The sequence below is a fragment of the Mauremys mutica genome, chromosome 9, assembly GCF_020497125.1.
Source record: "Mauremys mutica isolate MM-2020 ecotype Southern chromosome 9, ASM2049712v1, whole genome shotgun sequence".
Classification (NCBI taxonomy): domain Eukaryota; kingdom Metazoa; phylum Chordata; order Testudines; family Geoemydidae; genus Mauremys; species Mauremys mutica.
The window spans coordinates 106103860-106117726 of NC_059080.1; the positions used below are offsets into that span (position 1 = coordinate 106103860).

General features: G+C 41.0%; 1 protein-coding gene across 1 annotated transcript in view; it reads left to right on the top strand.

Moving 5' to 3' along the window:
- LOC123377755 (tropomodulin-3-like) overlaps positions 1–13867 on the top strand; it is a 61991-nt gene that overhangs the window by 44046 nt on the left and 4078 nt on the right. Inside the window, exons 4-9 of the mRNA XM_045030992.1 lie at positions 1342–1464; positions 4170–4259; positions 4821–4951; positions 7015–7122; positions 9283–9426; positions 11651–11795. Of these exons, the coding sequence (XP_044886927.1) occupies positions 1342–1464; positions 4170–4259; positions 4821–4951; positions 7015–7122; positions 9283–9426; positions 11651–11795 (741 nt within the window). The remainder of the gene's footprint in view (positions 1–1341; positions 1465–4169; positions 4260–4820; positions 4952–7014; positions 7123–9282; positions 9427–11650; positions 11796–13867) is intronic.

Here is a 13867-nt window from a genome sequence, read left to right on the forward strand (position 1 = left end):
AAAAAATGAGACACTTTTCTCTAGTCTCTTTTGCAATTAGTCATTTTAGGTGTAATTTGAAACAGGAGTAGAGAAGTTCAAGTATAAATTCCTTTTTATTTAAAGTTGACTGCCTCTTTAAGCTTGAACTCTTAGCATACATTGTGCTTTTGCAACAATGGGGTATTCATCACTTACACAGTAAAGAAACTTTATGGCTGTTGCTAAGGAATATCAACGTTTGCTTACAATATCCATTTGTGCCTAGCGGCCTAGTTTTCCAGGGACTTGAGTCTCCACAGCTCGCATTAACTTCATTTGGAGTTATGGATACTCAGTGCTTCTGAAAAAGCAAGCCCTAAATCTTTGAAGTCTGAAGTTTCTCCAAGATAAATGCTAGAATGAGTTGCTGCATTCTTAGATTTCTTAGATTGACTTGTCAATTACTGATGTATGCAAAGCACTATGTGAACTACCCAGAGGACTATTTTTACTGCATGTCCTCTAAAAATAACTTCTCCCATCTTCTGTCTGCAATAACTGAGAAACTTAGTGCGCTATCAGTAGTTGCTTATTCTAACTCCAGTGTATTTTCATTGACCCTGCTACAAGGCCTACCTCAGTTTAGAAAAGAGCATCCTTGGGTATGCAAATATTTAACAAATTTAGTTTGCCTTTTCAGTTTCTTCAGATGCTGTTCACGTACGTTGCCCTTGATTTGGACTGCTCAGGTAGGGGCTTTTTTTCATTTTAAAGCCCTTGCTTCCAAAATCAGAAGCAGAATGTGTATCACTAAAAATAAAATGAATACATTTTAATCTGAAACTTCAGATAAGGTTTTCTATTTCTCCTACCTGATGAGTCCAAGTTAAAACTCTTCCAGGTAGTGGTCTCTCCTGGTGCAGTTAGTGATATCAGTCACTGTAAATCCTGAGGCTCTACTAGAGAAATGCATGTAGAGAAAACTTAATATAAATGGAAAAGAAAATATTTAGCAAATATTTATCTTGCTTTAAAAGATGAATATTGAGGGTTGGGATACCACATTACTTACAATGCCAGATCTTCATGTTTGTATTCCCATTGTTGCACCCTCTTTCTCACCACCAACTCTCCAAAAACAAATTAGGCAGAAATTAATTCCAGCATACTTGTCAAAATTAGCCCCTTTGCCATTAGCATTCTTGGTTTTGGTGGGCTGATTTCAGTCTTCTAGCTAGTGACAGTTCATGCTTGTTTTTATAAGGCAGTAGTTCAGGCTGGAGAGCTAAACTTGTGTGTGTATATATGTGAGATGAGTAAAACTGACTAACCATATAATACAAAGGAATTTCAGACTCTTTATTTCTCCCCTACACACAGGGAAAATATTTATCCCCAAGCAGAAGCCTGTACAGTCTTTCATGGAAGAAAAAGTGTTTCTTGATCCAGAACTGGAGGAAGCTTTGACAAGTGCCACAGATACAGAACTGTGTGACCTTGCAGGTTAGTTTTTAAAGCATGGGTGTGTTTGTGCATATTCATGAATGCCTGATCCTCTGTAGTAAATATTACTGTATCTTTGCCACATGAAACCACGCAAAGACTGAAGGTCTTTACTGCTTCATGAAGTCTAGTTGTCTTAGCCCTGGTCTACACTATGAGTTTAGGTCGAATTTAGCAGCATTAGATCGATCTAACCCTGCACCAGTCCACACAACGAAGCCATTTTTGTCGACTTAAAGCGCTCTTAAAATCGATTTCTGTACTTCTCCCCGACGAGGGGATTAGCGCTGAAATCAACCTTGCTGGGTTGAATTTGGGGTAGTGTGGATGCAATTCAGCGGTATTGGCCTCCGGGAGCTATCCCAGAGTGCTCCATTGTGACTGCTCTAGACAGCACTCTCAACTCAGATGCACTGGCCAGGTAGACAGGAAAAGCCCCGCAAACTTTTGAATTACATTTCCTGTTTGGCCAGTGTAGCGAGCTGATCAGCACAGGTGACCATAGAGTCCCAGAATCACAAAAGAGCTCCAGCATGGACCGAACAGGAGGTACTGCATCTGATCGCTGTATGGGGAGACGAATCCTGCTATCTGAATTCCGTTCCAAAGGACAAAATGCCGGAATATTTGAAAAAATCTCCAAGGGCATGAAAGACAGAGGCTATAACAGGGACGCACAGCAGTGCCGCGTGAAGCCTACCAAAGAACCAGAGAGGCAAACGGCCACTCTGGGTCAGAGCCCCAGACCTGCCGCTTCTATGATGAGCTGCATGCCATTCTAGGGGGTGCCCCTACAACTACCCCACCCCTGTGCTTCCCTCCTCCCCCACCTCTCCCAGGTTACCTTGGCAGTTATCCCCCATTTGTGTGACGAATTAATAAATACTGCATGAATTTGAAACAACGACTTTATTGCATCTGCAAGCGGAGATCAAAGGTGGGAGGGGAGGGCGGTTGGCTTACAGGGAAGTAGAGTGAACCAAGGGGGCGGGTTTTCATCAAGGAGAAAAACAGAACTTTCACATCGTAGCCTGGCCAGTCATGAAACTGGTTTTCAAAGCTTCTCTGATGCACAGCGCACCCTGCTGTGCTCTTCTAACTGCCCTGGTGTCTGGCTGCATGTAATCAGCGGCCAGGCGATTTGCCTCAACCTCCCACCCTGCCATAGACGTCTCTCCCTTACTCGCTCAGATATTGTGGAGCACACAGCAAGCAGTAATAACGATGGGAATATTGGTTTCGCTGAGGTCTAACAGAGTCAGTAAATTGTGCCAGTGAGCTTTTAAACGTCCAAAGGCACATTCTACCACCATTCTGCACTTGCTTAGCCTAGCCTAGCACTTGCTTAGCTTAGCCTTGAACTCCTTACTACTGTCCAGGCTTCATGAGCCATGGGAGAAAGGGGTAGGCAGGGGTAGTCCGACTGCTCGGTGCTGCCAACTGGGAGAGCAACCTGAGGCAGAAGCCTCCAGCTATCATGATATTCCAGGCAGGACTGAATCTCCATTAGACGAAACTTAAAGAAGAGAATGACCTGGAGTCATTCCCATTTTTGTCCAGGCGCCCCCGACCGACCTCACCGAGGCTGGCCAGGAGCACCCATGTCTGCCCAGGCGCCCCCAAACAATCTAACCGAGGTCAGCCAAGAGCTCCCATGGGACGACAATGACAGCTAGCAGTCGTATTGTATCATCTGCCATCCTCAAGGCAAGGCAAGGGGATGCTGCTGTGTAGCACTGCAGTACAGCGTCTGCCAGCAGCACCCAGGAGACATATGGTGACAGTGAGCTGAGTGGGCTCTGTGCTTGCCATGGTATGTCATCTGCATGGGTAACCCAGGAAAAAAGGCGAGAAACGATTTTTTGCCATTGCTTTCACGGAGGGAGGGAGGCCTGACGACATGTACCCAGAACCACGTGCAACAATATTTTTGCCCCATCAGGCATTGGGAGCTCAACCCAGAATTCCAGTGGGCGGTGGAGACTGCAGAAACTGTGGGATAGCTACCACAGTGCAACGCTCCGAAAGTTGACTCTAGCCTCGGTACTGTGGACACACACCGCCAACTTAATGTGCTTAGTGGGGATACACACAGTCGACTGTATCAAATCGATTTCTAAAAAATCGACTTCTATTAAATCGCCCTAATTTCGTAGTGTAGACATACCCTTAGAAACTGAACCATGTCATGTTACACATTGTTGGAGGTTTGTAGAAAAAGCATTGCACAAATTATCTCCCCCCCCCCCAAATATTTCACCATTTTACTGTTTTTGGATCTGAAGAAGTAAGAAATGGGTTAAGCAAGATCTCCCCCAAACTGGCAGCTTTTTTGGAGGAAATGTGTGCTACATCCCTTCCTCAAATGTGGGAACGTGGTGCTATATGCCTTCTAAAGCTAGCTTTAGACAAAGCAGCAAACAATGTAATTATGTGCATCTGTTATATGTGGGTTGAACTGCACACTTGACTGTGGTGTATGATGTCTATTGGTGGGATTTTGATGGCTGTTTTGAAAAGAGGCAGGCCAAATAGAAGTCAGAAACCTCTTAATGGCTTTAAATTATTAGAATTAGTAATAAAATGGCAAACACTTTTCACTGAACAGCTGACATTTTCCAACCAGATGTAATTATTAATCTCTCAAATATTCTTCAGCTTCTGAATTTAAACATCAGGGAACACTAAAAATTCTTTTCTTACAGCTATCCTGGGAATGCACAACTTGATAACAAACACTCAGTTCTGTGACATAGTAGGAAGTAGTAATGGTGTCAGCAATGAAAGCTTCACAGGTGAGTATTTATAGTCAAGATCTAAATTAAAAACCTGTGTACAATACCAAGTATCCAGTCATTTTGCTACTGCAGCATAAGCTATGTAATATGTTACACTTATATTCTTGATACAGAAAAAGCATTTCATTTCCAAGTCAAAAGTAAGCTTGTACATAAAATATTAAATTGTTAGATGAGCTGTGGAAAGGGTAGAAATTAATAAAAAGAGATAAAATATACTCACTTTTTGTAAAAGTGGAATGAATGAACATGTATTTTATTTGTGATTGAGTCTGGGTTTTAATATTTTCTTTTGTAATCCAATTCCTATCTGTTTTTCAAAAAAAAACTGTTGTGGATGTGACACAAGGACGTATTTAAAAAAAAAAAAAAAAAAGTTACTGTGTGAAAGTATGGCCAAAAGAGGACAACGTGGTGTGATGTTGCTTGGTTTTTGGCAGGATGGGCAGAGGCTAAAAGTTTTTGGCAGATGACTAGCTGACTAGATGTAATAACTAGTATGTGTACCGTTTATTACACTTAAGGTGTCCAATTCATGTTCCTTGTCTTACATTTCAGACATAGTAAAAGGTGAAAGGACGATACCATTTTCAGATGAACCACCAAATCCCACACATGTAGAGGAGAGTTTGCAAAGGATTAAAGATAATGACTCTCGTCTTGTTGAAGTTAATCTGAACAATATAAAGGTAATTGTTGGGAGGCTACAATAACTGCATTGTTTTTCTCACCTACAAATAACTTTTCAATGTGGCTTTTATAGGTTCATAGATTCCAAGGCCATTGTGCTCATCTTGACTGACCTCCTGCGTAACACAAGACATAGGGCTTCCTCAAAATAATTTCTTTTGATCTAGAGACGTGGTCCACCAACAAGTCGATCACAATCGATTGGTTGATCCTGTAGCCTCTGCTAGTCGATCGTGATTTCTGGTTGCTAAAAGTCTGGCAGTGCAGTGGGGCTCAGGCAGGCTGCCTGCCTGCCCTGGCCCCACATTGCTCCCGGAAGCAGCTGGCTGCTGGCACTTCTCTGTTGCCCCTGGGAGGGACAGTAGGGGGAGGCAGCTCTGCACGCTGTTCCTGCCCCCAGCACTGTCCCCATAGCTCCCATTGGCTGGGAAACGGCCAATGGGAGCTGCAAGGGCGGCGTGGGCAGTGCACGGAGACCTGCTGCCACCCCCCCCCCCAGGGCCCACAGAGACGTGCCAGCAGCCAGCCGCTTCCGGGAGTGGGGCCAGGGCAGGCAAGTAGCCTGCCTGAGCCCTGCTGCGCTGCCGTCTGAGAGCCGCCTGTGGTAAGTGCCTCCCAGCTGGAGCCTGCACCTTGCACCCCAGCCCGGAGCCCCCTCCTGCACCCAAACTCCCTCCCAGAGCTTTCACCCCTCACTCCTGCACCCCAACCCTCTGCCCCAGGCTCACCCCGGAGCCCCCTCCCACACTCTGAACCCCTCAACCCCAGCCCAGAGCCTGCAGCCCCTCCTGCACCCAACCCCTGTCCCAGCCCGGTGAAAGTGAGTGAGGGTGGGGGAGATGGAGCGACGGAGGGAGGAGGGAATGGAGTGAGTGGGGCGGGGCCTCGGGGAAGGGGCAGGAGTTGATCTTAAATTAAAAAAGTGATATTGTGTGTAAAAAGGTTGGAGACCACTGATCTAGAGCATCTCTCTAAAAATAAATAATCCAGTCTTTGTCTTGAGCTGTGTACTTCTAAAACTATCTTTGATTGGCTAATTTGTAAATGCAGCAACTTTTCCAATAAACGTGTGGTGTATGTGATCTCAAATCAGAAACTTTGAATTAAAATTTTTATTTAATTCTGTTCATGGAGGAGTGTTATCAATTATGGTTATTAGAAACCGAGTGATGTTTGTATATAGTATCTTACTGTGTTGTCATATAAAAGATGCTGGTGGTAGTTTTGGTTATTTCTAGTCATAAATTTGGCTGTCAAACTTTTAAAGAAGATTAAAATAGAATCGGGTTTTTTTCCCACTTATTCAGATAAATCAGAACAGAATCATAACATTTTTGGCGCACAAAAAATAACCCATATTTCTTATTGCTTCCACTAAGAGCAGAAAATTGGATGGGGAATTTTGTACATTATATCAGACATAACTCCCTGCTATTATACACACCTGTAAAATGTACAAATACACAGTGAGTTGCAAATTTCTTAGCAGTGTCGGACCAAAATTATTCCATTCAGTTTTAGTACACCAAACCATACTTCTAACTCTAAATTAGCAGTTGTTCCTGAATTAGTATAACAGAATAGAGTTAACTAGAGTTCAGTAATTGGATCTACTTTGTGTTCCGAAGTAATTTCTATTTATTAATTCCATTTTCTCATTAGTGTTTCTCAAATTGTGAAATATGAAGAAGTTAATGAGATACTGATTAATATGCAGACAGGCATTTAGTAGAATATTCAATTTGTACACTTTTTCTTGTTCTGGTAGCTTTTACAGATCAAGATATTCTAGTCTAATTCTAATGTGGTATTGGCTTGAGTACAGTAAAGAAAGCATATAGGTGCTTTTAAAAGGCAAAGAGTCGAGCGTATGATTTTGCCCTTCATCCACATCCAAGCCTGTGCTGTGGGACTTGGTTATTGATACCAGTAAGGGAGAAGTGGTAGCCCAGTATATTTCTCTGTAGAAAGATGATGATAATGGGGAAGAGCTGAGTAGAAAATATTCATTGTAATGGATATAATGTAATGTACAAAACGTATATTTTATTTTTAATTCAAGAACATCCCGATTCCAACATTGAAAGAATTTGCTAAGGCTTTGGAAACCAACACCCATGTGAAGAGTTTCAGCCTTGCAGCCACTCGAAGCAATGACCCTGTTGCTGTTGTAAGTAGGCTCTTGTTGTGGGTTGGGAAGTGGGGTTGATTTGAACTGCAAGCTGTTTAAACCTCCTGGTATTCCAGAGGATGGAAAACAATTTTTTTCCTTTAGCACCCTGAAGTTAAAGAAGCTTTCTGAAAGCACCTACTAGAGACACAAGGTGGGTGGGATAATATCTTTTATTCGACCAGCTTCTCCAGTAAAAGATACTGCCTCACCCACCTTGTCTCTCTGAAAGCCTGGGACTGACACGGCTATAGCAACACTGCGTTAAAATTACTAGGTGAATGGGAAGTGGTTCTTCAACTCTTTCATTCTAGACCACTTCGTGAGAGAGCCTCGTGTGGACCTACTCCCCTCCCAACAACCAGTCCACCACTGCTTAGTTGTCAGTTTCATTCCCTGAACCTGTGGTGTATGCAGGCCTCAGTTTGAAGAACTGTTGTGTTAAGATGTCACAGTTCAGGGCATTCCTCCTCTTTGGTCCAGCAAAAGCCTCCACTTTAGGCTTCAGGCTCCCCTGGCTGTCATCTCTCTTGAGAGGAGACACACATCGTATTCCCTTTTAACCGGAGTATTTCCAAGCTGCATATGCATCTGACTATACTAGGATATCCCAGCTTACTTTACTTACTTAAGCAGGCCTGCTTACTTTCTCTTCAGGGACAGTTATAAGGTACCATACAGCACTTCCAATGCAAGCCTATTTTATCCTTAAGGTAAAAGCACTACAGAGAAGATGTATTAAAAACAAATAAAGAATCTACATGCATGCTAATAAGCTTACCAAGATCACCCCTTCCAACATGGACTATTGCAGGAGCAGTCCTTCAGAACCTCACCCAAGTGGTTTCCTTGTGGTTTCAACATTCATCACAGCTTCAACTCAGAACAAGCAGGTTTCAGAGTAGCAGCCGTGTTAGTCTGTATCCGCAAAAAGAACAGGAGTACTTGTGGCACCTTAGAGACTAACAAATTTATTTCAGCATGAGCTTTCGTGAGCTACAGCTCACTTCTTCGGATGCATAGAATGTGTGTTCCATTCTATGCATCCGAAGAAGTGAGCTGTAGCTCACGAAAGCTCATGCTGAAATAAATTTGTTAGTCTCTAAGGTGCCACAAGTACTCCTGTTCTTTTTTCAGAACAAGCATACAGTCTTATGGGGCCTTAGTAGGACCTTCCAACTCTTCGCTAAGGATTTGGGACCCCCATGGGCCAGCAGTCCTGTCCATTTGCTGGGTCAGGAAGAAGGCCTGTCCATGCTATTTGTCCAAAAAAACATTTATTTGTCTGTCTGGTCCCTGTAGAATCCAGTTTGAACTAGTATATGCCTACTTCTGGGAGGACGTGGCTTCCAAGGGCTGATAACTGGAGGAATTACATTAGCATCCCCCTCTTCCTAGAGGACTTGCACACAATTCCACAATAACACATACACAACTTCATTTGTAATACAATGGACCCTGAAGGTCCTAATTCACTACAGTTTAACTTAATGTAATAAAATGTTTTGACCTTATTGAAATTCAGTTTCAATTTTTTCTACTGGAAATTTTGTCAAAATAAATGCATTCCCGTGGAAAGTTTAATTTTGACAAAATGGCATTTTCCAACCATTTCTAATTACATGTACTTTATTGGGTATTGGTGACTAAAAGCAGGACTCTGGTATTTTATATGATCAAATGGGCAGAGATTATTAGTATTTTGGAAATCAAATCTCCTGGCTCTACATCACTCAAATCTAATTCACCTGCTAGCAAACAAGAAGTCAGTTATTTTTTAATCTTTAGCATTGTGTGCCGAGAAGAGTTTTCTGCAAAGGCGTATAAAGTGGATTTGGGCCAATGTGCTAATTAGAGACAATTTATATTCAGTGAAGGTTTTTAGTTTGCAACAAGTGTAAGATGCAGGCTCTTTCCTAATTGTGTACTATGCAAATGAAAACTTGTTTGCATTGGAAAAGGCTGATTAAAGATTCTCTCCCCAGTCTCAAATGAATGATGAAAGGCTGTGAAATTACATTAAGAACCTATAAAGTGTTGCCGATTTTGAGCCATGTCCGCAGATGGTGTAAATTAGTATAGCTCCATTGGTCCTGTATGTTAAGTTTACTGTAGTACAATTTGCTATTTAATTTTCATTACTTTTTCCTGCTTTTCAAGGCTTTTGCAGATATGCTGAGAGTGAACAAAAAATTGAAAAGTCTAAATATAGAATCAAATTTCATCACTGGGGTTGGCATTATGGCACTGGTTGATGCACTAAAAGAGAATGAAACCCTGTCAGAGGTCAGAATCGATAACCAGGTGAGCAAAGCTGAATTGTGCTCTCACTCTATCTACTCTATCAGACTGATTTACCTTTGAGAAAACAGCTGCTGATTCATGACATTTTCAAATATATTTTAATTAAAAACAAAACAGTTTTGTATCTAAATAAATGTAAATGTTTGTTAGTCTCTTCCTATGCTTTCCTCTACTGGACACTTCCATCCATTGAAGAAGGCAGACTAAATGCCTTTTGGGAAATGACGGGCTGCTTGTTTCATCGCTTATTCATTAATTTTTATCATTCAGATTGTTTCCCAAGCAAGCAGTGGGGATATTGAAAATGAAGAATTAGGATTTAAAATAGAGCAGGAAGAGATGAACCCATGAAAAATAAATGTTCTATTTCTATGTAGTTTATATGGTGATTAAGGATAGGGGAAGAGAAAAATAGTATGTATACATTAATTTATGTACAATGTTTTAAAAACCCTTAACTGTCTGGTGGAGATCACAGCTGGCTAGGTGGAAATCCTCCTGACCACCCAAAATAAAAAGATTAAAAGGAGGGATGAAAAAAATCAGCAATATTTAAAGTAGCTGAGAGATGCCTTTAAAACACAGGATGAAATGGAAGAAGGCTGGGCTGGACAGGTATTATCATGTCACACAGCTTCCCTCTCTACCTTCCAGTAGAGTGGGTCAGGATACTTTAGAGAGCCATCCCACTGCATGGGATGTAGAGCGCACGGGTCAAAGCCTGTTTTTAACGTGTGTTAGCTGGTCAGGGTGAACGCTGGTGGGAGGGGAGAGGAAATCTGTGGTTCACTCTGACCAGCTAAGACATGTTAAAATACAACGTGCCATGTCTAGCCTAGGGTTTTTAAATGTTTGCTAACGTGTTTTAAAACCAGACCTTTTTATCCTTGTCTAGAGAGATCCTCAGATGTCAGAGCAAGAGATGGGGCTTATTCCCGTTCTGAGGGAGAATTCCCTAGGGACTCTTAAGCCTCTCCAAAACAGGTTACCTAAGGAGGTTCTGGAATCCCTATCATTTGAGGTTTTTTAAGAACAGGTTAGACAAACTCCTGTCAGGGATGGTCTGTGTATGGTGGGGGCATTGGACTAGATGACCTGTTGAGGTCCCTTCCAGCCCTACATTTCTATGGTTTTTATATAGTTATAGTTCTATTCATTTAAGAATAGACTTCCCTTTTGGGTAACTGCTTGACATTCTCAAGTGAGGAGCATGGAAAATTTAGGTTAACTGCCCTGTAGATTCCATTGCTTGGAATAAAAAGAACAAAATATTCTTAAATATTTAGTTTAAGATGCTGCTGATGTACTTTAAATTGAATAAACTAGCTTGTTTAACTAATAAGCAGTATAAAGACTTTAACTGTAGAGTATATTCTGAGTTTCTACGTGAAAAGAGTCCATGTGCCTAGGCTGTCTTGTAATTGAAACATATTACTACAACAGAAAAACATAATTTGATATGTGCATCTTTTTTGCATCTTAATGGGAGTAGTCAGTCTTTTTACTTCTTAAAATTTATTGACATACTTTCTTGCCGGATTCACTTAGTGTTCTAACTAAACACTGAGAGATTCTGGTTATTACACAGAATTTGTTAAACAATTGATTGCTCTTACTCTGTGGTGGCAGAGGGGGAAAAACTTGCTTTTAATGGGTGAGTCTACATAAACCCCTTTAACTGAACTCTCATGCTGGGCTGAGTAAATTTTTTCTGCTCCATTTTACCTTTACAATGTTAGTCTAGCAGGTCCAGAAATGTCTCTCTAGCTACTAGTATCTTACTAGATGCTACAGACTTGAAAGCCCCAGAATGCTACCCTGTTTGCTGTGCTCCAGGATGCACAGAACCTTTTAGGAAACCCAAGAGTGTGGGGAAACTTGCAAGAGTGCCATCATTAGGGCCAGCAGATAGGCCTCAGACAATCAAATATAGAGGGAGCCAACAATTGGAAGGAGAAGAAAGGCGTATAACTGAGGGGTATGAGGATGGGAAGCTTCATAAGTTTGATTTAAAATTCAAATAGGTATCCACTTGAAATTGGTGCCATGTTAATTTGGTGATTGGTTCTTAAAATAGAGAGAGAGACCAGTAGTCTGAACTTGTCATGTCTTTCAAATCAGTAGATGTGAAGAGGACTACTTGTCACCTAAGTATACTAAAAATATTCTAGATTTTTGTAGTAAATGAATATGAATATGTTGAAGTTGTAATGTTTGTTAACAGAGGCAGCAGTTGGGAACACCTGTAGAAACGGAAATTGCCAAAATGCTTGAGGAGAACACAAATATCCTTAAATTTGGATACCATTTCACACAACAGGGACCGCGAACCAGGGCAGCTGCAGCTATCACAAAAAATAATGATTTGGGTAAGACCTCTCTGGTAGACTGTTGAATGAGCTAATGGCACAGATAGTGTTTTTGCTTTGTGTTTTAATTATGACATGCCCCTGATACACACATAACTCTATTCCAGTTTTCTCCTTTACTTTGAGTCCTACTCTCCTACTTTTTTTTCCTCTCTTAATTTCCCCCTTTTATTCAGTTTTCAGACTGTCCAGGCTCCCAGGCTAGAGTCCAGAATTCTTCAGTATTCTCTAAAACTAGAAAAAATTAAGAATTCCAGACAAGACATAAGCAGAACATGCCTTATAGTTTCATATACATTTGGCTTTGTCCTGGATAAGATTCAGTATTTCTTTAAAGGATACATTGAGATTACTAATTTTTAAAAAATCAACTTTCCTTGTCTCTTCTGGAAGGTGTTTGCTCCTGGATTCCAAAAGGATGAAGAGTATTTCTGATGGTGGCTTTGTTCTGACATGCAAAATAGGAAAAATGAATAAGAACCCTGTTACTTGATCATCCAAACCCATTGACTTGGGATAGTGGATAGTTGCCTAATTTCAAGTAAAGGGCATATCCCCTATCTTGCAGCTACTGTGAACTGGGAGGCCAGTGCAGAGACTAAATTAATCCCTGTTGCCAGGGTTCCAGGACTCATCACCACAGATGTGGCTAACTGAATGAGGCAGCTTAGTTATGAACATAATGTAAGAACTCAGGTAATGCATTATATATACCTACACTAAAGCCTCCAGCTAAATAACAATAACTAAATTTCCCACATTAAATAGAATTACCTTTTTTACTTTTTTTTCTCCTTACTAAGTGGTTCCTCTTTCTGGTTATGCACCCACACACCCCATAGTTCAGGAGGGGTATCTCTTCAGGACAGGAAGTGGGGCAGGTGCTTGCCAGAATAGTTTCCAAGGGTCCAAAAAAACTTAGTGGGGGACCTATTGAGAGCAGAGGCCTGAGGTTTCAGAGGCCGGTGATAGGGGCCAGGGGCTCCCATTGAGGAAAGCTGTCTGTGGGGAAGATGAGCAGCTGTGAAAGGCCAGGGAGAGAGGAACAGGAGGAAAGATATCATTTGAAGGAAGCATGAAGGCACCTGACATACTACATAGCTACCTCTGAAATGGCCTACATTTAAGAACAATTGATTTGATCTTTTCTCTTGTATCATCATATTTCAAGTGCTTCTCTGCTAGTTGTGAACTTTCCTGTTTTTTTCACCAGTTCTGATTTTAGCATTTAATTGCTGAAAATCTATTTCTATGTTTTCTATTGATATCTTGCCTTTTTTTTCTTGCTTTCTTAGTCTGGAGTATACGAGTAAAATTTTCTGCAAAAGCCTTTTCATCTCTCCAGCCCTGAAGCTACAGAGACAGGTTATTGTGAATACCCAGTTGGGTATTGAGTACTGAAACTGAAATGTTTAGTCTCACATCACTGTCTTTGTACGTTTCTTCTGACAAATTTTCTACACCTTTTCTCCTCATGTTTCTCTCATGCTGTCCTGCACCGCTGTTCTTGTTTCTTGAGACCCTGTGCCAGTTTATTTCTAACTGCATGATTGGACTACAGTGAGAAGGCCCAGCACTATGAACCACTTCATCTACTTTTGCAATCAAACTAAAAAAATGGAGATGAATGTGAGAGCCTAAGAATGCAACAGTTTAAATATTTGTAGGTTACTTTTTAAATGAGTAAGTACATTTTAGACTTTGATGGTAGGTCTCTGTAAGTACTAAAACTTGTAAACTCCATATTCGAGCATCAGTGGAGTATCTTTTCTAGCAGTGAAAAATGATTATCCCACTCTGATTTTACAATATAGCATTAAAACTTTTCAGTTCATTAATTTGAACCGAAGCGGAAGACAGACAACTTGGTTTATATAAAACTGTAACAGATACATTTATATTTTTTATTAATATATCATGTGATTAAGTATTTAAACCACTGTTAATATTTGGTTTGTTTTCTGCAAATATATAGTAACTTCTAATTTAAAAAATATAATTTGGAAACATCCCGTCTAACCTGAGGCACTTAAAACTTTTAATCCATTTTCAAATCCACTGTATCTACTCAA